The 25063-nt window shown below is 48.3% G+C and overlaps 4 protein-coding genes and 1 long non-coding RNA gene across 8 annotated transcripts; 2 read left to right on the plus strand and 3 right to left on the minus strand.

Annotated features, from left to right (window-relative positions):
• The first annotated feature begins 2837 nt into the window (after positions 1 to 2837).
• LOC117837652 (probable protein phosphatase 2C 33) lies at positions 2838 to 6406 on the plus strand. The gene is made up of 7 exons (XM_034717382.2): positions 2838 to 3313; positions 3415 to 3586; positions 3675 to 3892; positions 4018 to 4125; positions 4216 to 4341; positions 4441 to 4676; positions 5776 to 6406. The coding sequence occupies exons 1-7, from the start codon at positions 3104 to 3106 to the stop codon at positions 5996 to 5998; spliced, it is 1293 nt and encodes a 430-aa protein (XP_034573273.1). The 5' UTR covers positions 2838 to 3103; the 3' UTR covers positions 5999 to 6406.
• A 351-nt stretch (positions 6407 to 6757) lies between these two features.
• Positions 6758 to 10625, minus strand: LOC117837651 (calmodulin-binding protein 60 D). The gene is made up of 7 exons (XM_034717381.2): positions 9632 to 10625; positions 9447 to 9525; positions 9282 to 9334; positions 8345 to 8832; positions 8079 to 8239; positions 7772 to 7969; positions 6758 to 7678 (listed from the first exon to the last, which is right to left on the minus strand). The coding sequence occupies exons 1-7, from the start codon at positions 9736 to 9738 to the stop codon at positions 7232 to 7234; spliced, it is 1533 nt and encodes a 510-aa protein (XP_034573272.1). The 5' UTR covers positions 9739 to 10625; the 3' UTR covers positions 6758 to 7231.
• Positions 10626 to 12070: 1445 nt separating this feature from the next.
• LOC117838709 (putative zinc finger CCCH domain-containing protein 21) lies at positions 12071 to 14697 on the minus strand. Its single transcript, XM_034718842.2, has 2 exons — positions 13466 to 14697; positions 12071 to 12765 (listed from the first exon to the last, which is right to left on the minus strand). Exons 1-2 carry the CDS (start codon positions 14303 to 14305, stop codon positions 12487 to 12489), a joined length of 1119 nt encoding a protein of 372 aa, XP_034574733.1. The 5' UTR covers positions 14306 to 14697; the 3' UTR covers positions 12071 to 12486.
• A 122-nt stretch (positions 14698 to 14819) lies between these two features.
• Positions 14820 to 20342, minus strand: LOC117838708 (pentatricopeptide repeat-containing protein At5g50990). Of its 3 annotated transcripts, none has more exons than XM_034718837.2 (4): positions 20006 to 20281; positions 16372 to 16997; positions 15683 to 15888; positions 14820 to 15327 (listed from the first exon to the last, which is right to left on the minus strand). In XM_034718837.2, the coding sequence occupies exons 2-4, from the start codon at positions 16896 to 16898 to the stop codon at positions 15119 to 15121; spliced, it is 942 nt and encodes a 313-aa protein (XP_034574728.1). In that variant the 5' UTR covers positions 16899 to 16997; positions 20006 to 20281; the 3' UTR covers positions 14820 to 15118. The 3 variants fall into 3 exon arrangements, with proteins under 3 accessions (XP_034574728.1, XP_034574729.1, XP_034574727.1); XM_034718838.2 differs by lacking the exon at positions 20006 to 20281 and adding an exon at positions 17238 to 17488; XM_034718836.2 differs by lacking the exons at positions 14820 to 15327; positions 15683 to 15888; positions 16372 to 16997 and adding an exon at positions 17073 to 19344 and having other exon boundaries at positions 20006 to 20342.
• A 1073-nt stretch (positions 20343 to 21415) lies between these two features.
• On the plus strand, positions 21416 to 23425 carry LOC117836557 (uncharacterized). 2 transcript variants are annotated; one of them, XR_004636124.2, is made up of 2 exons: positions 21416 to 21974; positions 22053 to 23425. It is a non-coding gene; the product is annotated as an uncharacterized lncRNA (long non-coding RNA). The 2 variants fall into 2 exon arrangements; XR_004636125.2 differs by having other exon boundaries at positions 22384 to 23425.
• The last annotated feature ends 1638 nt before the right edge of the window (positions 23426 to 25063 follow it).

Below are 25063 nucleotides of genomic sequence, written 5' to 3' on the forward strand. Positions count from 1 at the left end.
GAACATAGGACTTGTTCGCTTCAGCTTATAAGCCGGCTGAAAAGCTGAAACGGCTGATTTGTTGTGAGAGAAAAATACTGTTTGATGATTGATAAGCCGGCTGAATAAGCTGAATATTCTGTAGTACTATAGAAAGAAGAACATGCATTGTAAGCAAAAAATGTGAATATCTCAAGTTGGTGACGGTCTACTTGAACAACACAAGGTAAACCTTTGTGACGAAGAGACTCACTCTGAAATCTTACTGAAGGAAACACCAAAAAGCTGAAAGGATAGGGATTTGCTACAATACCGTTCTTACAGATGGGCCAAGCCACCATGAACTTTGGGCCCATTAAAAATGGAAGTAATTATCCATGGGCCAGTCATTAACATGGATGGGTCGCTCTGCATCGGCTTAAGGCCCAGACTTCAAGTTACTTGCTAACACCGCAAGCCGGCACACCGCTGTTTTCCCTTCTCGTCTATCGCTGCTTGCGCGGCCGGTTAACTGACGGGACCGACGATGGTGTCAAACAATAAATGAAAGTTCAACTCAGTATTAAATAAAAAGTTATTTTTTCAATATTAAATAATAAATACTCTATTTTCTCGGTATCAACAGTGAATTTTCTCGAAACCTTTTTTCATGAACCATTTTCTTATTTTTTTTAAAAAAAAATAATGTATGCCTAGTAGCATTTTTTGTTTTGTTTTAGCCGGGGCTTCTAAATTTTTAGATTAAGGATCTTGTATAGTATAACTGATGATGATTAAATTGGACACCCGTAGCTAAGGGGTTAGGGTTATGTTCTCTTGTTTAGCTTAGCAAACTAATCATTGCGACATACGTGCTAGTGTGCTACGTGTAGTATTGTTGGCAAATGTATAGTGGACAAATTGTGGGTGCACGAGCGCACTAAACAGGCAGATGCAGCACATGTTTCTAGATGCGAACTCGTCTTAAAATAGGGCAAGATGAGCTAGAATACACCTGTATGTATTCAATATCAATATACTTCTTTTATATAATGGATACAACATCAAATCTCAGTAAGTGTTTGCCTAAATGGTTATTTAAACGGCATCTAAACAGTGAAGGGAGACCAACTATTTTGTTTAGGTTGTAAACGGTTCATTAAATAGAAACGGATTTAAACACTAAAAAATGGGATTAAACAAGCTAAATGGTTTAAACAGAACGGAATTAAGGCAGTGTTTGGTTGGCTCAAATGTAACGTAATCTGATTACTGAAGGTAACGAATCCCATTACATATGTTTGGTTACGGTGGTTTGTAGTCAATTGACACTGTAATCGAATCCCTTACCTAAATAATATCTATACAAGCTTGTTACCCCTCCTCCCCCACCGTAAATAGATATAGTACCCACACAGTAATCTGATTACGTTACCAGAGTGCAACCAAACAAAGAGGGCAATCACCTATTCCACCTCCAAATACACTGTAATCTGATTCCCTTTGCGTTTACATTACCTTAGCACGAACCAAACGCTATCTAAATGTTATTATGTAGGCTAAACATACGTTTAACATACTGTTTAGGTGAACACTATTAATTCCACTTGAATTCTCATGCCTATAAATATATATACTTAAGTTTGTCTATGGTTGAATTCTTATGCCCATAAATATATGTACTTAAGTTTGTCTATGGATAAATATGTATATTTGGTTTGTTGCATGCATAAATATATGTACGTGGTCTTTTATATGCATAAAAAATGTATGTGGGCGTGCCCTCGCTCTTCGACTTCATCGCCGTCGCCACCGGCGGCTGTACCAACCTCCACCGCTCCCGCACCGCGCTGGCCACGCCATGGCCGGGGACCAGCCACCGGCACCGCCCAAGCGCCCGGCCATCATGCTGCACACCTTCCTCTTCTTGCTCGCCTACCTCGCCCTCGACGTCACCTTCTACGCCGCCGTGCCGGCCAACTTCACCTCCTCCGCGGGCGGCAGAAGGACACGGATGGCGGCGAAGGGGCGGCGGCACCCTCACCAGACCGCGCGGAGGGCCACGGCGGCAACGGCGTCCCTGGGTCCACTGGGGGGTGGGTTTGGATGGAAGGGGTAGGGGTATTCGCAAAAAACCAATTTTGCATTGCTGGCCGGCGGGCGGTTAAGTGAAAAATAACCTCATCTCTAACCTATCCATTAGATTACATCTTGTGGTCTTGATTCAGAGTTTCCAAGGTTGCACGGAGTATCTGGTTTGCACCAAATACATTCCCTAGGTTATATTTGTATATTGCCACGGAGTTGGTTTCCTTGTAAAATTGGAATAAACTATGGGGATTATGTATTTATTAGCTCTATCAAAGATTTCGCAAATAGTTTTCCCATATTCTATTATTGAAGCGCCCACGTGCGAATGCATTTTTATTAATTTTACGTGCATTGTCTTAAAGCTTAAGTACATTTTTAAATATAAATTAGTTTTTTCCACATTGTTAAGTGGACATGCTTTTCTATTTCTTTTTTCGTTAGTGCATGGTACGTGGACATGCTGACTTGCGGCACGGCACATGGTGACATGGATCCATAGCCACCTGACACAAGACATGTATGGTCCAAGCTATCCATTTTAGCTGGCAGTTTGGCGTTCAAAGTATGGATACTGACACGGTGACCATGAGACGACAGCAACAAAATCCAGTGTCGACACGGTTTTCTTAAAGCTGTAAACCACCATTGACCACCACCTATCCAGCACGGTTGCACACGCAGCCCTACCTGCTGGGGCTGACCCAGTGACCACACCGGCCGGGAGATTTTTTACCTAAACCCCCTGTTTTACACAAAAATCACAAAACCTTCCTCCGCGTTCTCCCTCTGATCGGCGGATTAAAATCCTCGCCCCCATTTCCAGCCCCTTTTCTGTTCACTGCCCTCGCCAAATTCCCCCAATCCCAGCTCGCCGCCGACGGCATTGCGTCGCCATTGCCTCCGAATCCGAGTGCGCGTCGCGTGATCCCGGATCCAGCTTGGCGTCTTTACCCGCCGTCGCCTCCGACCCAACATTTTCCGCGCAAGGCATGGTGCCGTCCCGGCGGTTTTTTGGGAGAGTGCTTCTTCTGTAGGACCGCGGCGAGAGGCTGTGATGGCGGGCGCCGCCACGGAGGGGAAGCTCTCCCCGGCTCTGCCCCTGGCCACACTGATCGGCCGCGAGCTCCGCGGCGACGGCTCCGAGCGCCCGCTCGTGCGGTACGGCCACTCCGGCTTCGCCAAGCGCGGGGAGGACTACTTCCTCGTCAAGCCCGACTGCCTCCGCGTCCCAGGCGACCCTTCCTCCGCGTTCTCCGTCTTCGCTGTACGGCTCGTTCTTCCTTTCTTGTATTGCCATTCCGGTCTAGTTTGCGTTCGGTGGTGTGATGGCTTGTGTTTTTGGTTCCTTGGATCTGCTGTTCGCAGGTGTTCGACGGCCACAATGGCGTGTCGGCGGCGGTGTTCAGCAAGGAGAAATTGCTGGAGCACGTGATGAGCGCCGTGCCTCAGGGCATCAGCCGCGAGGACTGGCTACAGGCGCTGCCGCGCGCGCTCGTCGCTGGATTCGTCAAGACAGACATTGACTTCCAGCGCAAGGGTGAGATGACACCGGTGATCCTTGCAGTGCTGTTGGGAGTCTGATCAAACCTCGCTAGAAAGATGCTTAACTTCGGGAATCGGTGCAGGGGAGACTTCAGGGACAACGGCGACCCTGGTTGTGGTTGATGGGTTCACGGTCACCGTGGCTTCAGTGGGAGATTCCAGGTGCATTCTGGATACACAAGGCGGCGAGGTCTCGTTGCTGACTGTGGATCACCGGCTAGAAGAGAATGCAGAGGAGAGGGAGCGGGTCACAGCAAGTGGAGGGGAGGTCAGCCGGCTTAATCTCTGTGGAGGACAAGAGGTAATGATCACTGCTCATCAGTGATTGCGATGAAGAAGAATTCTAGGATACATAATTATATCTGCATGCTTTGGAAGCACTTCTGGATGTGGATTTTGTTGTTAATTGTCCTCTCTCTCTTTTAGGTTGGTCCTCTCCGATGCTGGCCTGGTGGATTGTGCCTTTCAAGGTCAATTGGGGATACTGATGTCGGCGAGTTCATTGTACCGATTCCACATGTCAAGCAAGTGAAGGTGTGAAATCATCACTTTTTATCAAACGAAAGGAATTAGCTCTTCCTAACATGTTTTTGTTAACATGTGGTTTACTTTTGGTAATTGTAGCTCCCAAATACTGGTGGAAGACTAATAATTGCTTCAGATGGAATATGGGATGCTCTGTCCTCAGAGACTGCTGCTCAGGCATGTCGGGGATTGCCTGCAGAACTGGCTGCAAAGCTTGTTGTTAAGGTGAGTATGCATGTGGCTGGGCTATTGCATCATCCGGTACTTTCTGTGTTATGCTTAAATTGTCTAAATCATCTAATCAGTATCCAACTTCTTGTGCAGCAAGCTCTGAAGACTAGCGGGTTGAAAGACGACACCACATGCGTGGTTGTTGACATCATCCCATCTGATCATTGTTCAACACCACCAGCATTGTCTCCAAAGAGAAATCAGAACATGTTGAAGTCTCTTATTTTTGGTAGGAGGTCACATAGTTCTGTCGGAAAGCTCAGCAAATCTGCTTCATTGAGCTCTGTGGAAGAAATATTTGAGGAGGGATCTGCAATGTTGGAAGAAAGGCATGTTCTTGTTTTCTCGTGCAGTTCATGTATCTCTAAACCCTTTTTGCAGTTTTATGCACATTCTAAGCATTTTAGCTTATGTGGATTCTTTGTTGCCGTCGATTAATTCCCAATACTCTGATTGCCGCATGTCTCTGGTTTAGTAGAGTAAGTAACAATGCAGAAATGCTCAACAAATTCTGTTGCACGTTTTTTTTTTGTATCATGCCCTTGTGTTTGATGTTATGGAAATAAAAATATTCATTGGTGGAGGATGGTTTGCATCAGGATTTAAGAGTCTGTGCAGTAGAAACTAAAAACCTAGTTTGTCCGTTCTCTCCTGGTTAGGCATATTTGGATGTTCCATTAGTTCTAGTGCCCCTGGAATTCCATAGAATGTTGTCACCGCAACCCTGTTCTTTCATGATGGCATCATTCTATTTACATGAGCCTTTGTGGTATTTTTGGCACTGGATAGGAATAAATTTTTGGTGACATGTTGCATCACTTGAATATATACCTTTCTCAATGTGAATTAAAAATGTAGGCCTAAGAGAAAAGATTTAAGTAATATTATGCTAACAGATTCCATGCCACATTCTGGATGTGCAATGTGGTTGATGTGGATTTTACAATGGACTTACATTTGGATAAAGTATGTATGCCATTTTGCTTCTCCCCGTTCCAGAACTTACGCAATGTAAAAAGAATATTAGTTTTGCTAGGCTACACTTGTTGTGATGTGTAATCTTAGAGATTTCGTTATATGCCACAAGAGTCCCTTTTGTTTAACCTCACTAGAATCCTTGATTGCATGTGGCATTCCTACTAAATTTGTTGTATTATCTTATCAGTAGAAGATTGAGGTTCCCAGGAGCACTTCATGCTAGATTGGAAGAACTTTTTAACTGCCAGGAGCATTTCATTTAGTCAAGTAAACTAATATAAATAACGATCACATAGCTGCCTTATGATTAACTTTGACTGTTTGGCTGTTGGAGATCTATTGCTGATTGATGTTCTGCTTCAAGAGGAAGGACACCCTGGTGTTACTTCTCTGTCTGCTCACTTGAGCCTGTTCAGCTGTGCCCTAACTTGAAATCTATACCTTTTGCAGGTTGGGTAGAAATTTCCCATCAAAAGCAAATCTGCCTCCCTTCCGCTGCGCTATCTGCCAAGTGGACCAAGAGCCGTTCGAAGGTTTAATGACGGACAATGTAGGTGGCTGCTGCTCAGCCCCATCAACACCATGGGGTGGTCCTTATCTTTGTTCAGACTGTAGGAAAAAGAAGGATGCGATGGAAGGTAAAAGATCAAGCCGCTCAACAACGTGCAGGTGAAGGTACTGATAGGAAACCACCGGGTCCTGTCCATGCCAACTAGTCTTCGATTTCGGTTTTCTGCTGCTTGTAAAAAGAGAAGAATAAACCGTTTGTTGTTTGATCCAAGTATTGTGTGGTGAAACTAACTGCACTCCAGCCTGAACTGAAAAAATTGGGGGTAACTAACAAGCCTGGTTTCTATCAACAGTGCGGATGGCATTTTTCGTTTGCTCAGAGAAGATAGCTAACAAACTTGAAGCCTTTAGTATTGTGAACCCTAACATGTAAAGAGAAATGAGTAGCCTAACAATGTGTTTGATAACGATGGCACGGCTCCTCATTGCTGATTTAGAATGCATTTTGTATGGAGCCGGTCGCTTGAATGTTTGATTCTATCCCAATCAATCTAGGACAGTATTTGGTGTATGGCTGAAGTGGATTTCATTGTATTTGCCTTCAGATTTCTGTTTGCAATCCTCTTCTGAGTTGATTTTTTTCCCCTTTCTTTTTTGTGCAACTGTCCTTGAGCTAGCGGCCGTACAGCTGCCAAATATATGTAGTCGAAGCATATTTCCCAGCTTGTGATGCGTAGTTTTTATATTTTTCTCCCATAACAGTAATCTGAGGACGAGAGACGGTACTGCATGTCAGCTAGTGCTGCAAGGTTGGAGACTCATCAATCGTGCCAGCTACCTTGCCCTGAAGAACTGGAATGCTGAATTATTTGCGTCTGTTGATGACTTGATGCTATGGCTGGTACCCATGTTAGGGCATACATGATCTACCCCACTGGAAAGGCAGCCATTCATTTCACTGTAGTTTACGACTACAGTGTTTAAGAAAGGAAGAAACAGGGCACCTTTTTTACGCTTTTACACACATGGGTAGGGGTTCTGGTGAACAGTCAAAACACCCCGGAGCAGTGCTAATTTTTTTCACGACTCATGTTACATCCCAAAATGATAAAAGATGAAAAAAAGATTCACATCTGATCCTACCAATTGCACCACTAGTTATTTCTTCTTCTCTGCGTGCATCAGCTATTGCCTTTCTCCCAGGCGTCCTCAAGCCAAACAGCAAACACTGGTCAATGTCAGCAGACAGTTAGACGAACGGACACGACCCGGCAGGAGGGCTCGGCATGGCATCCAGCCGAAATGATGATGCCAATTGCCACGCTCCTCCCGCGCGATCCCATCCTACACCGCATGGAAGACGTGCCCAGCGAAAACAAGCGCGCGCGTCGTGGCCTCACAACCTGGCGCCGGTGCTGGAGAGCAGCAGCCCGCACGTCTGCGACCCGCTGAACTGCACGTCGAAGGGGTCCCGTGCGTCGAACCCGCCTGCCCCGACGCCGACCCCGAACGAGGGGAACGACCACGGCTCGGCGCCGCCGAGCTGGTGGTGCGCGGCGCCGGCCGACTGCAGCACGTCCTCCAGGGCCTCGCTGAGCGGCTGCGGCCGCTGCTGCTGGAGGAGGAGCGGGTTCAGCAGCAGGTCGCCGTCGTGCGAGCCCGGGGCGCCTCCTGGAAGGTGAGTGCCCTGTGGGATAAGGCCGAGCACCTGCGCGGCGGGCACGGGCAGGGCCTGGGCCGCGGCCGGTGGCTGGTCCGCGGGGGCGCCCTGCGACTGCACCTTGAACTCGGCGATGCGGTCCGGGAACTTGTACGCGTCCTGCTGCAGCTTCACCACCAGCGCCTGCACAGATAAAAAGAAAAGCTCAGTCAGGTGTGCCGCTCATGACATGATCGTCGTCGCGCTTGCTGCATTTTTGTCTGTTCGGCTGCTGACCTTCTGGGTCGGATCGAGGGCGTTCAAAGTGAAGCAGTTGGTGCCGACGATCACGCCGACGACCTCGTAGACACAGTTGAAGAGGAGGACGATGCCGTGCCCGCTGCAGTAGGAGTAGAGCTTGTCGTCCAGCACGCACTCCCGGGCGTGCTCCACCGTCGACTCCCACATCTTGTTCGACATCCCGCCGCCAAGCAACTGAAAACAGTAGTGCAGTGCAGCAAGGTGAGAATACAACGCTCGGTAATCTGAAGCAGAATTAGCACTACTGTATCAGCAGTACGTGACAGTAGTGCAAGTCTCTTACGCTGCGCAGTCCGTACTGGTCCATCACCAGGTTCCTGAGGAAGTCTTGAACGGTGTGGATTCCAAAGTCAGCAAGCTTCTTGTGGAAAACCCCGTCCTTCCCGATCTTCTCCAGGCGCCACACGTCGTCGGCTAATGCAGGAGGATGGTGCTTCTTGTACACTGAAATTCGGGGGCATTGATGAATGTCGAGTTCAAAACTACTACGACGAAATGTTTCATGAACAAAAACCTGTGCCAAGTCAAGAGCGTAGACCAACAACTTACCTTCTCCACGGTGATCCTTGACGAGGAAGGGATTGCTGACAGCTTCCTGCACCCGTTCTTCGATGGAGCTGGCCCGGGACATCCTCGCGCCGAGCCTGAACTTCCGGCTCCTTATCCAGCTCGAGTTATCCGTGAAGGAGATGTCGCGGATGGAGGCGACGCCCTTCTCGAGCACGATGATCACCTCGCCGGACAGGAGCGGCCTCTTGCCTTCCCTCTCGAACACCACGCTCTCGCTGAACTCCTTCTCGGTGTGCTCCAGCCGCTCGTCGGCGTTGAAGTCGCCGTCGAGGACGAGGAGCTCGACCTTCATCGAGGACAGGGGGCCGGAGGTCACCGTCTGGTTGGTGGCGGCGTCGGTCAGGACGATCCGGAGCGGCTGCTTGCTCTCGGCCTCCACTCTGTTGCCTGTGAAAAGCGTCTGCGGCAGGTTTCCCTGGAACTGCAGCTTGTACCGTTTGCTGCTTGTTTTCAGTTGCAGTGGGAGCCTGAACAATGCAGAACACAAGTTCAGTCATGACATGCACCAACTGAAAACGAAAAGTGGTGTGTTGGCAGTTTGGGTAAAGTAGATTTGACAGCAAAAGTAAAAGAAGCTAAAGCCTAACACTGCACTGACAGCATAATTTCTGAAACAATTAAAAGCAGTTTTTCAGAGGAATCCTAACAGCAGCATGAGTAGCAAACTAGAGCAGGATATCTCCTACAACAACTAATATTTGAAGTACTCAAAATGCACAGGGGTGAGATGAAAATAACCAGACTTATACTGCTCTAGCGATTGTGAACACTGTTGTTCAGCATTAACCGTTTGCAATACCTCAACTTGAAGCATGCAAGACTTTCATAACTCTGAGAAACTAGCCGCTACTAGCATAGTATGTGCTACTCCACAAGAACTAGTAGCATTTCAGTAATTCAGTGTCTAGAGGCTAACCTGTGTGCAGAATCGATGTGTCGGATGAGGACATTATGCACCTCCTCCTGCACCTGATTATCAGGACGCAAATGGCCATCAGAATTCTGTCAGAGATAGGGAAAAAACGCCACAGTGCAACGAAGTGCAGTGCCATTCAGATGGCTGCGGAGGAGAAGTGCTTACGACTCTGCGCAGGAACGGCTCCAGCTTGGGCAGATGCCTCTGCATGTACTGCGCGCCGATGGCCTCCTGCATCGAGCTACTGCAAATGGACAGGACAGGACAGAGGCGAACATCAGCGTCAGAAACCCAAGAACTCAAGCATTCAGCGCGGCCACGCCCCAATGCAGCACGGAATCAAAGCTCACTTGAGGAACGTCCGGCGGCGCTTGGCGTCGGGGCAGCCGGCGGCGAGCTCCTCCTCGTCGCCGTCCACCACCTCCTCCTCCACGTCCAGCGCCCTCTTCAGGTCCATGGCGACACCGCTCTGGCCCACGTGCGAGCCAACACCTCGAGAGGTCGAGACCACTAGGCTCACTCGGATTCACCTGGGGCGGCCGGCTCGCACCGTTAGCTTAAACCCCCTGGCAGTGACCGCGGCGGCTATAAATAGCCCGGGGCGCAGGAAAGCAGAGGAAGCAGCGTGGAAGCTTCTTCCACGGGTGTGTGTGGGGGGGTCGGTCTCGTCACGGACACGCTCCCCGGCCGGGCAAAAGACCGTAAAGCGCCACCCGCCTCGCCACACCGGGATGACAGAATCCCTAGAAATGCCAAGATTCGGAGCACACCCACCCGAGGAGGGGATAGATGGCTTTCGGCTTTTCCGTCCTCCCCCTCCTCGGCTCCTCTCTTTCAGTGCCGACGTACGCCTGCAGAAAGGGCGCGGGATTTTGTCAGGCCGGAAAGTGGCAAAGGCGGGGGCGGCCGGGAGCTGTCACCGGCTAGCTGTGGCCTGCGAGCGAGCGCATGACCGTGCGGTGGGGGAGTCGATCGGGGATGGGGATGGAATGGGCAGCGGCGGGGTGCATCGGGAGGCGGGCCGCCGGGGGGGTGTGCGTGGCTGGATTGGAGAAGCTTCCAGGAAGCAGAGTTGGAGCGGCGGTTCGTGGCCATGGACGGGTCTGGGCCGCCGTGGAGACGGATGCCCCTCGGCGGGTAGGCTTTTGGGGGCTCAAAGATGGGTACAAAGGAGAGCTTTTCGCGCCGGGGGGAGGGAGGTGCTCGGAGCGGGGGAAGAAAGGGAGCGCAAAGCGGCGAGGAACAAAGCGAGCGCCGAGCGAGGGATTCGGCTCCTCTCGCTCTTTCTCCCCTGCGTTGCGTTGAGCTCATGATGAGTTCGTGTGCGCCTCTGGATCGTGGAGAGACGAAGTTGGAATGATAGTGCTTTTCCCATTTCCTTTTTTATCTTTTCTCTGATGGAATAATTCAATTCAGCTGTGAATGAGCTGCTCGATGCCCGTGCACGTCAACCCATGTCCAGCTCTTAATCATGTACAAGGAAAAAGGTGAATGTTCAGCTAACACTTCTTGAAATGATCAGACCATTTCTCTTCTGATCGAGCTCGACTTGAAGTAGTACCACTGAACTTAAAAAATCGAACCTATTCTCTTGACTTGCAGAGATGCAGACAAACCTGCAAATACGACAGCTAGGTAGAGAACTGGATTTCCAATTGCCCCCTAATTCCCGAAAAGGAATCCTAGAAAGTGCTAGATGAGGGCATCTGCCGGCTGCAGGCACCCCTTCCTTCCTCCCCTTTCCTCCAGGATAAGCAGCAGATAGCGTTAGCAGTCTAGCAGTAGTAGAGAGGCGCTGCCCTGCCCTTCCCTGTTCTGTTCTCTGGTGGCTCAGCTCTACATTCGCCTTTGCTGGCCCTAGAAAGCGCCATGCTCTGCTCACCGCACGACACCATGCTCGTCGGGGGCCCTGCCGGGCTTGGCTTTTGCCGCTGCTGTGCGCCTGTGCAGGAAGGCTATGCTATCTTCAAATCTCCCTCGGAAAGCTGGAAGCGGCACACCACACCCCGTCCATGTGAGCAGAAAGGGGCCTTCTTTAGCACACGATGCTGATGCTCTGCGCTCGCTTTGGGCGTGTGCGCGCGTCAGTGCGTGCGCCCTGCCCTTGTCCCTAGCTCCCTAGCTCCCGCATGGCATCCGAGGCGGCGGCGCTTTGGCGCTCGTCGGCTAGGGCTGACGAGAACGGGACGCAAGGCGCACGGGGTGCCGCCGATGATGCTCCCTGTAACCTGGATGGAGTCTTGGAGGTGTGGGAATATATTTCTTTTTTGAGACAATGGGATATTGGGATGTGAGAATTAATTTCCCAATTTTTGTTCGGCTGCCTCTAAAACGAACTTCGCGCACCTAAATTCTACTCCTATTTCTTTCGCAATGGTTCGCTGCATTGAACTCCCCGACCCCAAAAAGGGAAAAAAAATATGAACAGTTCATGACTGCTTGCAACGCCGTATCTCCCTTTAGGGTCAAAGCTCCTCTCTGCATTGCACTTCTTTTGAAACGAAATCTGCATGGCGCGTCAGTCTGTGGCGCACATGTAACAGGGAACTATAGAAAGATCATGAGGTGACTCCCAGTGGGCGGTGGCTGGTACACAGTTTTCTCGGAAACAATGCTTGTGGTGCTCGGCAATTCGAGTTCACAAAAAGGAAGGCTGCCATCAAAATGGGGTCACGCTGCCAGTTGCAGATTCGTTCAGTCACACACAGGAAGGACAGAAGCATCCGGCACGGAACACCCTTCACAACGGGAAATGTTATAGAGCATCACAAATTCACAGGAGGAGAAAATTCCGAAAAAATGACTATTCAGGTTTTATCATATCAGATGCATGTCCCAGTCCAATAACATACAAAGCCTTATTTTGGGCTACAATTTGTGTCACTAGAAGAGTGACGATCACATGACATACACGGCCAATTTGGCCCATCTTCTTTGGTCAGCGAACTTTGTTTTGATATCTCTGCCCGTTTGGCCCATCATCCCTAACCCATCATTGGCCCATCACTCGGCAATACTGTATTACTCTATTATTAAGCTAACTAAACACCAAATGGAAGGAGCATGCTGCTACTTTATTAAGCCACATACATGATCTAGTATGAATGAATGACAGACGAAGCAGCTCCGAATCTTAACAAGCAGGAGGCTAGAAGAGGCGTTGCGCTTACGCGGCGGCAGCAGGAGGTGGACGGTCGCCGGCGGCCTAGCAGGTCTCGACAGTGGACGGCAGGGAGTGGCGGAAGTGGCAGCGGTGGCCGTAGGGGCAGCCGGAGGCGGCGGCGAACAATTGGCACGCCAAGGTCTTGTAGCGCGGGTGGCGGATCACGGGGCGCAGCTCCTCCATGCCGTGCGCGAACCTGCACCGCCTGTCGTAGGGGCATCCGCCGCGCTCCCACTTGTTGCACAGCTCGGTCTTCACGGCGCCCTGCCTCGAAGCCTCCATCTCCACCTCCCCGTCATCCTTCTCCTTCTCACTTGCGTCCTGCGATCGCCATTCCAAATTACGAGGTCAAACACAGAATCCGTGTTAACAAATAATCGAGTTCGCATTTGGTTTGCTGAATTAAGACAAATCAATAGTTCAACACCCTGTCAGTTCAGCAATAAGCCTATAACAGCGACTGCTACTCAATTTGTAACCAAAAAGAAAGAAGTTCTGAACTGACGAATTATTGCGAAACCCATTTTTAACTGAACCTGTTTCTTCTTCAGATTGACCAAACCAATTTGTGCTTTCCCCCAAAATTAAAGCTCACTATCTTAACATCCAATTGGAGCATAGGCAGATGCAGAACATGAGTACACAAATTTCGAGGTGGAATTCCGACTTGTTGAATCCAGCATTGCCGACCACTGTGTGAACTAACCATAAGCTGTGTGCTTACGAATTTTAAGTACACTATCTGAATTAAACCCATTCAACATAGCCTGACCGTTTATGCAGTTGCAAATGCCAGATGATGCCAAAAGCAAATTACCAGAGCTCGTGTGATTTTGAAAGCTTAGTGTTGAGTTTGCCCCCGATTTAATTGTAGCATAAGCCAAATCTCTTCCCAGTTATTACCAAATTTCAGGAACTAGTGATTTATTATGTGCAAATTCTAGCGAGATAAACACTGAACAGGCAAGGTTCTGGGCGGTGTGAAATTACGGCTATTGAATAGTGAGATTTGGGGTCTCACCTCCTTCGCCGGGGACGTGCGAACACGGAGGCGCTGTGGTTGGGTCTCCCGCAGCGGCTGCTTCGGCGAGAGGAAGCCCTTCGAGCGCATGGAGATGCTCTTCGGGGCGCGTCCGGATGCTGCTTCAGCCTGCACGGGCCTCGGCGGCAGTGTCAGATTCAGAGCCACCGCGGACGCCTGCTTGCTCTGCTCGGCGGCCTCGAGCTCTTCGAGGAGGAGGGAGAGGTGCAGGTTCTCGGCGCCGAGGTGGATGCGCTCGCGGCGGAGGTCGGCGAGCTCGGCCGTGGCGTTGCGCAGGCGGAGGAAGCAGTCGTCGTAGCGCTCGGCGATCTCGCGCAGGAGCCTCTCCGCCTTCTGCACCTCGCTGTCACGCTCCTTCGAGACCCTCGGCGAAGAGCTGTTTCCGCAACCGCGTCCGTCGGAGACGCACGACGAGGGGGAATTGAGAAGCGTCTCCAGCGGCGACGCCTGCTTCGGCTTGCTGAACCCGGAGCCGTTGCCATCGCCACGGCTGTCGGAGACGCACGATGAGGGCGAGTAGAACAGCGTCTCCAGCGGCGATCCCCATGTCGGCGAGCTGAACCCGGAGCCGTTGCCACCGACTCGGCTGTCGTCGGAGACGCACGATGAGGGCGAGTTGAACAGCTTCTCCAGTGGCGATCCCCATGTCGGCGAGCTGAATCCCGAGACCCCGTCCCCGCCGGCGCGGCTCTCGGAAATGCACGATGAGGGCGAGTCGAGCAGCGTCCCCAGCGGAGACGACCATGTCGGCGAGCCGAAGCCGCGATCGTCGCCGCGCTTGGAGGAGACACGCGAGAGGAACCCCAGCTCCCCCTCCATCGCCGCCTCCACTCGAGCTCGAGCGCCCAAGCTGCGAAGCAAGAGCAGGAGAGTTATGAAGCTAGGGTTCGAATCGTGAGGAAGACGATGAGGAGGCGGCCGCGGTCGCGGCGGTACCTTGGCGTCGCCGTTGGGTTTGAATTGGGGAGGTTGGAGGGAAGCGGGGGTAGTTGGGGTTTGACTGGCCCCGGCTTATATAGAGTCCGTTGCCCATTTTTTTCTTCTCCCTGTTACTGAAACAACGAGCCACTGATGAAGCTGCAAGACAACCGTTTGTTATAACTGACACCATTTCTTGTGAGGAAAGAAACATTGAGACGCCATTGGTTGTATCTGAGATTTATCCTGTGTAACCATAAGGTTAACTTTATGGTTCAATATGTACAAAACAGGAGGCTGATAAGCTCAACAAGGGTACGATAGACTTTCCCCTTCATTGCTGACTTGCTGTGACAGAGAACTGCATCTCAGAAATGGTGGAAGTCTGAAACAAGCCAGTACACCCCACAGAAGCTGTCAAGAACATTGCGCTTCTTCGTGGTTGGGAAGCACATAGAAGTAATTTTGCAATCAAGTAAATGTATGTTGAATTAATTTCAGTAATGTATACAAGCCTACAAGGGCTGAGTATCAGTAATACTGATTACTGTACTACTGATATGTATCAGAGAAGATCAGGCTGGTTTTATTCTCTTGTTAGAAGGCGCAATAAAGAAATCAGAGCTGGGATCTCCAAATAGCATCTCTGTTATACAACAACAACAATGGAACAATCTGGTGCTTCAGGCAATCTTCCCGGCAAGGCAGATGCAGTTATTTGTCAGAACGAGTCGCTGGAAGATCTGTTGCTCGGAATGACTTCTCGAGCAGCTGAGGAACAGTTAACTTCAGCTCAAAAGTCAACTTCTGAAGCACATAACACAGGGTTGTCACATCCTGCATGGCACGGTGCGCGCTCCCTGTTAGGGGAATCTTGTAGCGTTCTCTCAGCTTCTCCAATGACACAGAGCTGAGTTTTGACCCTGCAAACCACACATGAAAGAAAGGTTTAACTTTAAATCACCTGCTCAATGGTAATATAATATGCTTTCTCGTTCTTGCAATAAACACACAACAGAATCCACAGATAAAAGCTTCAAATACTTTCTTACAGATGACTGAATGCATCTTACTGAATCACACTAGCACTTAAATTACAAAACTAAAATACTATAGACAGAAGCGACTATAATAGCAAAACTAAGTTTAGCTTGCTAGTTCATCAGCAATGTCAGGGCACGATAGATCGCTGTATTTCATTAATTTATTACGAAAAAGGAAGCTCTTCAGAACAGTATGTCCACGCAAGGAAATGGTAAACTTGAAAAGAGAGCATACCCTCAGAATCAACCAATTGTCTTGCAATAGGAAGAGTATCGACAAAAAGCCAGTCACCAGGCATCTCTACTTTACACCGTTGGAACTCAAAGAAGAGAAACGGTACATCAAAGGAACGCCCGTTATGAGCAACCCAGAGAACTGGTTTACCATCCATTTGACGACTCCAAACATATTGTAGCAGAATGGGGATAAGGTCTCCAAATCTGCATAGTCATACATGAGACCTCCATGATTGATAAAAGCAAAAGAATTCAAGGAGTCCATAAAAAAACTAATAAGGGCAATCATGATTTAAATGCATTGTAATTAACAACTTAAGTTTAACTATAACAGGAAAGTTTTTATATGAAAATATATAATGGGTAGCAAATTGCCTCTAGGAAGTAAAACATGGGAGATTGATTCCAGTACATAGTTTTTTCTTCACATTGCTGCATTTTCAGAACATAATATAGAAGGTAGAAGCCTTATTCCCTCATATGGCATATCATGGTTATCAAACACAACATGTACCAAAAGTAAACATAAGTTACAGGGAATCTTTTTTTCAAAAATATCACAACAAAGTAATGACATTTGAACATGTTTGCATGCAAAAAAAAAACACAAAGGATGCAGGGGATAGAGAAAGCAATCCTCAATTTCAGTCCTAATCACATATCAGGCATAATAAAGCATGAACATACCTTGGAACATCAGGCCTGCAGAGCATGCTGTTGCTAATACCATGAATGTACGTATTTCTCACATCTTTCTCGGGATTTATGAGTGTCTGAAAAGTGCTATTCTTTCCCCCCATAAGATCACGAACAGCAAATTCAATAATTCTGTCCTCACGACGTGAGAAACCAGTTGTTTCAATATCAAAAACAAGGATAGTTGCAGGCCATTCAGTCTTGACTCCAGAAAACTTTTCCTTGTAGGTATGTAGTGATTTAAGCTGCTCAAGCTCTGGCTGCTTGAACACTTCAATCGATGATTCAACTGATTCAACATGCAAATGACGGCTATTGCTAAATGACTGCTTACTCCCTTTTCTTGTGCTTCTTGCTAGTACTGTTGTACTAAGAGGTCTACTTTGATGTCTTCTGATAGAGAGCAAAGTTTCGAATATTGATCTGCTATGGTATTTAAGCAATCTGATATTACAAGTGTTTCCTATCAAGTTCCTTAGTAGATGGAAGTTCCCACAGCAAATAGAAGACAAGGACATTGCAGAAATGGAGTGAATGGGGCATCAAAGGTATTGCTACTCCTATTTTTCAGTACAGCACGAGTTTACTGAATATTGAATGTCCCTTCAGTATTAATCCTGAAATGATAAGTAAACAATCAGTTCTAGATGGAAGAGGTTAACCAATCCAGGAAGAGAAATGAAAGAGAAACATCCAAAAAGTGATGCAGCCAATCACATACATTGCACCACATATCATGTCAACACAAGCAATCACCCAAAAGTCGAAAACAAGACAGCAAAGCAGTTTTACATGACACACATTGGAAAACATAAGAGCACTGAATAAATCAGAAAACAGAAAACTCTCGATCTCACTGTTCACTTGTATTGCTTCACTTCGATGCTTCGTAGGAGTGTACAATATGCATGTGTCTGCCATCCCTTCTTGTACATGTACCAAACAGCTAAACTGGTAACCAAAGGTCTCCCAGGGGTTTTTGTCATTGACTCATTGTTATGCAGGAACAGAACCAAGGTCTCCATGTGACGGAAGTGCTTGAACCATCGTATCCCCTTGGAACAGCTTGTTTAGCTTTAATTAGGTCACCTCTGCATTGCTACAGAAAAGGTTTACCAATAATCCTTGCAGGAGCAGCGTCCGCTTTCAAACCGGTGAAATCGAATTCTATCTCTCATAATTATAACACGGCAAAGTACCTTTGATATTATCTTTATCCATTCATGACAGTCACTGCAAGTCTGCAGATTCTTTGACACCATTATCTCTGTCCCTGGACTAGTCTTAAGGACACTATAAGCCACTGCCAGCTTCTCACTGTGGAAGGCAAGGTTTTCTTCTCTTTCCTCCTCTGAGACATCTTTTGTTACTAGTTCAGTCAATGGAGCATAACCTTCAACCTTAGCTCTTTTAGATAATCCATGCAGCACTCGGTATATATCCTCAGTATCAGGATGAGATCGATCACCAGCTTTAAATTCATGTGTGCTTCCCCCTAACTCAACCCAACTCAAGCCTTTGCTTTTCCTAATTTTCTTTTGTTTCCGCTGTTTCCATAGTTCCTCTGAATCATTCCATCTATTTGCTGATGAGTAGATGTTTGAAAGAAGGGTGTAATCCCCACTGCCATGGCATGCCATATGCTCAACAGTGACCTCACCTAATTTTGTTTGGCGATACCTGCGACAGGCGCTAAGTAATGCCCTCCATATAACAGCATCAGGTTTTACATTCATCGACTTTACCAAGTTGTATGCTTCATCCAGCAAACCAGCTCGTGACAATGTATCCACCAATGCACCATAGTGTTCAACCTCTGGTGTGATAGAATACTCTGTAGTCATTGATTTGAAGTATTGCCGAGCCTCTTCAACCATACCACAGTGGCTGCATGCTGTCAAGAGCGCAACAAATGTAACCCCATCAGGAACCACTTCTTCACTTTTCATCTTGCGGAACAAAATCACTACATCAGATCCAAGACCATGTGCTGCCAGACCACTAATCATAGTATTCCACACAGAAATATGGTTTCTCTTGACTATATTGAATATCTCAGTTGCCACATCAATTCTTCCACATTTAGCATACATGTCAACAAGTGCTGAGCTTAAGATATGATTCATTTCTACCCCCAATTCAGTCATCAGTTGATGCACCCACACTCCATATCGGCGAGCACCAGCTTTAGCGCATGCTGACAGAACTGAGGAGAACGAGAAGCCATCAGGCACAAGACCTGAACGGACTAGCCTGCTAAAAAGATTCATTGCATCTTTCAGGTGCGAACTCCTTACTGCACCTGCAATCATTGAATTCCAAGAGATCAAATCCTTGACAGGCATCCTCTTGAAAATCTGATATGCCTTATCTAGCTGTCCACTCCTCAAGAGTCCCATAAGCATCAAATTACCATGGAAGGGATCGGTACTCCACTCCAGCATTGACCAAAATAGTTCACGTGCTTCCAGCATGCGATCATGAGCAATATATAACTTGAGCAGAGGAGGTGTTAGATGTTGATTAGATAGGAGCCCAACTTTTGTGAGATGACAATGGATTTCCATGGCAGCATAGAGGTCTGAGCATCTTGCACAAGCTTTGAGAAGAAGAGCATAAGTTCTGTAATCAGGGCAGAAAGCGGAGAAATGGAGCAAAGTTCTATAGTCCATTAGTGACTTTTGTGGGGAGCCTTTCTCTAAAGAAGCTCTGAGGATGGAGTTGGCATACGGAAAGACAATTCTATAGGGATGCTTCCTCAAACAGTTCACATAAGACATAGTGCAAACAAGCTTCTGAGGTGAGTTCAATAGAACACAGGAGAAAATTTCGAATTTCACCAGGCAGCTAGTTTTTAAAGTCCACCTGCAACCTAATTTATCCAGAATGGTTGGACGACACCTTAAACCACATAGCAGCAACTAAGGTAATCAGGCAACATGAACTCTATGCTCGTTGACTATCCTGAAATGAACGAACAAAATGGCCATCAATTCTTGTGCACGAATCTATGGAAGCTACAAAGTAAGTATTAAGAATATTGAACATGGAACAGCCACATGTTCCTGGTAACTAATTATCATCTTTACGCTCATGAATCTCATGGAGATTATTTATTAGTAAACGCCCACTAATCAATGCTTCTTAACATGAGATGATTTGAGATAATTCTGATAGTTATCGACAACGCTAGCCCAAATCATTTCACACATAGCCCTGATCTTGCTACTCTATGTGCATCTTACATATTGCGGTTCTATAGGGATCACATGCTCAGCAACACATCAATTTGCAGAGCATGTGTAATTAAGGCGTATACCACAACACTGCCTCTGAGGGACGCAAGAAGTAGGGGGGGAGAAACAGGCAAACAGCAACAAGTGAGGCCCGGTAGAGCTAGGGGGCAAAAAACAGCAATCATCAACTGAACTCCCTAAACAGTACATAAACATACATAATGTGTGCAGAACACCGGCGGAACCAGCAAAATGTTCTAGCAAACATGGATACAACAAAAGCTCAACATCGGACAGAGTGACGCGTCCCAGGTGCTCGACGAAATGCCCCGCCGAAGAACAACCAAACAGCGCATCAATGGGTTCCCAACAAAGATGAGAGCAGGTACCTTGCGAACCGGCCGAGGCGGCCAAGATCCAAACCGACGGCGAGAGAGCGCAGAGAGCCCGGTAAATTGAGCGGCAGGGGGGCACTAATACAGGATGGGGGCGGAAGCAGGGGACGCTACAGAAGGTATATTCCTTGCGTGCCGCGGAGAAAGGGAGGGAGCGTGAGAGGCGTGGAGGAGAGGAGCGGCGAGCGGAGGAGGAGGAGGAGTGGGGGTTCGGGAACCGGAGGCCGGGGTGGGGGGGGGTGGCGGGGGCGCCCGCTGTTGGCGGATCAACCGCACCGTGGGCGTGGGGTGGTGGTGTGGTTTGCTGTTTCCGCAAGGGCATGTGCCTGCCTGCTAGCGCCGTGATTAGAGTGGAAGCGTCTGGTTTAGCGCTCGCTTTGAAACGTTGGGTGGTGTCAGACCTTGGCCCCGCTTCGGTGGTGGGGTCAGATTGCTCCCGCGCGGGTGGTGCGGCCTGCGCACGTGTGTGGATCTGGGCCTGCGGTTTTTCTATTGCGATGGGCTTACCGAACTGTGGGATTTCGTTCGAGGGATAAGCATAAGCCCATTGGATTCCTTGCCTCCGGAAGTTGTTACATGGAATATGAGCGAAGTCCGCGTCCACATCTATCAATCTATACTGTAGAAATCGAAAATAATTGGAAATCTTTATAGATGGGGACCACCCACGCTGGACCCACGTGCTTTCGGGGGAGTGGATAGGTGCAGATCCATCAAAACCGAACGACAGAAAATGTGCCAATTACCGATAACTTTTAGTTTCAAAAAAAAATTACCGATAACTTTTTGCACCGTGGCTGCGGGCTTACCCGCCCGCGTGCACCCAAGTGGCCAAGTCAGGCCCTGTTTGGGAGGAGGGCCTAAGTTTAGCCCACTCAAATAAAGAGGCTAAAATTTAGCACCTAGGGTGTTTGGGAGGGAGGCTAAAATTTAGCACTTTGGTTATCAAAAGACTCTTTTACCCCTCTCCTTTATCCTCAACTTCTGGTGGCGGAAGCGCTTCTCATGTGCCACCACCGCCGCGGCGGCCGCGTGCGCCGCGCACTGCAGCCCCAGGAACGCTGCCTCCAGGGCCTCCCCTTCACCGCCGGACCTCGTGACGAGAGAAAAGAGGAGGAGCACGGCGTAAAACGCGGCGAGGCCCGCGGACACCGCCAGCGGGACGACGAACCCGGCCCCGACTCGCACCGCCACCGCCGCCCGGCCATCCTCCCTGTCCAGCAGCGGCTCCTTGTCGGCCCCGCCGCCGCCGTTGAGGGCGCCGACATGCCGTCCCCGCTGCCGGCGGAGGCGGCGCAGGGCGCAGGGGCTGGCGGGCGCGGCGGGCGGCGCGGGGCGCAGAGGCCGGGCGCGGAGGAGAGAGAAGAGCGCGGGGAGGAAAGAGGGGAGGGTACCGGGTGGAATTTTGGAGGAGGGGGACCACTTTTAGCACTTTTAGTCCATTTTAGCACCTCTTGAAAGGATAATGGATTATGGGGGGCTAAAATTTAGCCCCTCCATTTTAGCCCAGGTGTTTGGGAGGAGGAGGGCTAAAAGTGACTAAAATGGGGTGCTAAAATTTAGCACCCTCCTCGTCAATCGCCATCTTCCTCCTTCGGTCTCTCTGACGCTCGCCCAAATCGCCTCCCGATCCGTCCCACGCCACGCTCGCGTCGCCCTATCTCCTCTCCTCGGCCGCGGCGGCAGTAGTGCCGCATGCCCGTGACGACAGGGATGTGGGCGGTGTTTGCAACAATGGTCGACGGAGGCTGTGGGGGCAGCTCCTTCTTCCGCGGCGCATTAGTCCCAAACGTGTCGCAGCCCGTCGTCCCGTGGTCGCAGCCATGGAGGCTGCCGCCCCCTCCTCGCCGCCGCGATGGTCTCCAGTCTCCACCTCCTCGCAGCCACGACCTCTGACATCGGGCATGGTTGCGCTTCCACGACGACATCATTGTCTTACCTGCAGCCCTGCTCGAATGTGAAGGTGGGTACAATGCCCTCTACCTGCTTGTTGTTTTGCTTCTGATATTGGAGCGAAGAGATTTTGAAATTTCCATATTAGATGATGCACATGAAGAGCCACATCCTTCAGGTGAATCCGTGGAATGTCGACCCTGAGCCTTGTACAATGTGCATGAAGAGGTTCAGTGAGACAATGTGCATCAATGGTTGTTTAACAGTGAGGTGGAGATAAGGCTGTTTAGGCCATGATACTACTTAAATGGTCACATGGTAGATTCTTTAGAAACTAGTTATGGTTATTGGGATTGCTTTACAGAGTTTGGTGAAATGTTGGTGCTAATATATATTTTTTTATATCTGCATGCTTTTTGTGTGGAATTTTTGCTATTTTCTTCTACTAATCCGTGATCTGGGTGCGGTCTAATATGTAGGGCTTAAAGGGAGCAAGTGATCTCTTCCTGGTAATCATATCTGAAGCCGCGAGAAGCGGTGGTTTTTTTTTCCCTCTGTTCCACTTTCAACTTTACTGCTACGGATTCGTGGGTCGTAGAGTGTCTCATGGAATTTGTTTAGTGGCTGTTCGATATCAACAGGAGGGAGGATGTACCGAAGAATGTTGACGTAACTATTGTTTTAACTGGATTAAGGTTATTAGCATTTCCACCCTTGGCTTGATGCAACTGAAATTCATATAGTGGGAAAGAACTGGGCATTGTTCTTCCTGAACACCTATTAAGGTAACAGCACTGGAAGAAGTAAAAAATTGCACTATCTCAAGCTGGTTTTGTATTACACATTTGCGTAGACTCTTTATAGATAGACGTAGTTTGATTGACACAACTGTTGCAATAACCTTGTTGTATCGTTGACCTGTAGAGAAATAGCACAGCGAATCAGATGGGTCTTGTACAAGGTTTAATCTAGAACAGTTTCGTTTCCTTTTAGTGTCACTGGCAGTGTGCATCTGTGTCTTCTGTCTTGACTTGTAAACTATTACTTGGAATTGCCCAAGAATTATGTAATTACTCGGAAGCTACTACTTACATAAATTATTCCTATTTTGTACAGAAGAAACTCAGATAGATAAATGGCCCTGCCAAACTTAGAATCCAACTATCAAGACAAGTCTTCTAACATACAGATATTTCTGTTAGTTTATGACTAGCACCTAGGAGTGTTGATTGATTTGAGAAAGTTGTTTGCTAGACAAGTCAAGACAAGTTGTTTGCTAGGAATGATCCTTCAGAGAGAGGGAGGCATAGGAACAAGCAGAATGAGGACGACTGAAGAGCCGGGGTGTACAGCTAAGAGGTCTTTCCCCCTATTTAGAGGTTCCAATATTTTTCTTTTGTCGTTTGAAATGGTGTGCATCCAACTATAATTCTATATGACGAGTGGTTTGTTACCGTTACTTGGAGGATAGCAATTTTGCTGATCATTAGTCCCATATTCAATTTGTCAAATTTGGTACAATGTGTGCGTGTTCAATAGTTTTTTTTTAAAAACACGTGCGCGTCGCATAAACAGTCGATCAAAGCTGCGTACCTTCAGAAGTTCCATAGTGGAAGAATTCACCTAGCACGTTTGTTTGGAGACCCTTTTTTCATCCCATTAACATGTCTCGGCACTTGTGTACTAGATCAGGTTCGGAAGTAAAATCTTGCACGTTATCTTTTGGGCTAGGTCAAATGAGGAACGTTGCACTTGTTCTAGTACACAGCGGTCACGAGTCCGCAGCGACCTGTTCTTCACCGCAAATCGTGAATGGTGGTGTACAGCACATGTTAGGCTGCGTGTACGCAGGCCGTAGATAAGAGCGCAGATCCATCTTGCGCCTGCATGTGCTCTGCAAAAGTAAGCATGAAGAGAAGTCAACTGAATGATGCTACGCTTGTTGCAGCAATAATAGCACAGGGTTAAAGAGATCATGCCCTTCATGATCCTGATAACATTTTTCGGTGCACAACTCTTTTGTTTTCAAAAGGAGGGCTGAAAGGCACCTATGATTTCTGGAAGGTCTCTAGTCCCATAAAAGATCTGAATATTTTAGAACCTGATGGCTACGAATTGAATACAGACGTCGTGCCGTGGGGACGTTCTCACGCTCTATGATTTCTGCAGGTTTGAATGTTTCCAGCTTTCCTTGTCACCAACAGCTCTTTTCTCTGCATAAAAGTATTGCAGCAGTGTAGTAGCCTCCGAGTGACTAACGATGCATGTCTACAACACGGTGTTTGTTGGTTTCCATGACATCGCAAATGAGCAACCTAACCTGGATAAACAATCACAGGTTTGTGCGTGCCAGTTATGTTGTCTCAGGCACGAAATGGACACCATGCGTTACGTGCGCAGATGATAAGCTCCTCATTGACCATGTCCGATGTGGGATAGGTAGGTGATGATCGAGAGCAAAGATAAACTGGGTATGAACTGATGTCACGAGATGACGGGCAGAAGTCAGTGCGCAAACGGATATTCTGATCCGACCGAGCCAACAGAACAGAGGCAACGATCGCAGCAAGTTGCTTTCAGCTTTCAAGAAAGCAAACGGTTTCATTGGTGTTTCAGCTTGTTCCTCTTGCTGACAGCGAGAAAACGAACGTTGCAATATGCAAGTTGCGGAGGGTTTGAAATGCAGGCTGGTGACCCTGGCCTGGAGTGGTCCCCCTTACCGAACAAGTGTCCGCCAAAGATGTTTCGAATTTTGAACAGAAGCATCCAATATTTCTCTCATCTGAGAAGCATCGGCCCTTGTTTACTTCCCAAGTTGGGAGGTGCCAAATTGGCATTTTGCCATAAATGCGACACTGTAGCGTTTCGTTTGTATTTGTGAATTATTGTCCAAATATTGACTAATTAGGCTCAAAAGATTCGTCTCGCAAAGTACAACAAAACTGTGCAATTAGTTTTTGATTTCATCTACTCCATGCATGTACCGCAAGTTTGATGCGATGGAGAATCTTCTTTTTGCATAGTGTCAAAGTTGGGAGTTTGGAGGAAAAACATGGCCCCAATGTTTCTCCACAGGACATGCAACAGTAATATCCTGTACACTTGTACCCTCTGCCAAGAGTTAACTACGAACTACGGACTCTGCATGAGTGCTTGTAC

Source organism: Setaria viridis, chromosome 9, assembly GCF_005286985.2.
Source record: "Setaria viridis chromosome 9, Setaria_viridis_v4.0, whole genome shotgun sequence".
Taxonomy (NCBI): domain Eukaryota; kingdom Viridiplantae; phylum Streptophyta; class Magnoliopsida; order Poales; family Poaceae; genus Setaria; species Setaria viridis.

Coding starts and splice junctions, on each gene's coding strand:
- LOC117837652 (XM_034717382.2), top strand. CDS start 3,104: ATGGCGGGCGCCGCCACGGAGGGGAAGCTCTCCCCGGCTCTGCCCCTG. Junction 3,314..3,414: donor CCGCGTTCTCCGTCTTCGCT/GTACGGCTCGTT, acceptor TGCTGTTCGCAG/GTGTTCGACGGCCACAATGG. Junction 3,893..4,017: donor ATCTCTGTGGAGGACAAGAG/GTAATGATCACT, acceptor TCTCTCTTTTAG/GTTGGTCCTCTCCGATGCTG.
- LOC117837651 (XM_034717381.2), bottom strand. CDS start 9,738: ATGGACCTGAAGAGGGCGCTGGACGTGGAGGAGGAGGTGGTGGACGGC. Junction 8,833..9,281: donor CACATCGATTCTGCACACAG/GTTAGCCTCTAG, acceptor TGCATTGTTCAG/GCTCCCACTGCAACTGAAAA. Junction 7,970..8,078: donor ACCAGTACGGACTGCGCAGC/GTAAGAGACTTG, acceptor TACTGTTTTCAG/TTGCTTGGCGGCGGGATGTC.
- LOC117838709 (XM_034718842.2), bottom strand. CDS start 14,305: ATGGAGGGGGAGCTGGGGTTCCTCTCGCGTGTCTCCTCCAAGCGCGGC. Junction 12,766..13,465: donor GCACGTCCCCGGCGAAGGAG/GTGAGACCCCAA, acceptor TGGCGATCGCAG/GACGCAAGTGAGAAGGAGAA.
- LOC117838708 (XM_034718836.2), bottom strand. CDS start 19,160: ATGTCTTATGTGAACTGTTTGAGGAAGCATCCCTATAGAATTGTCTTT.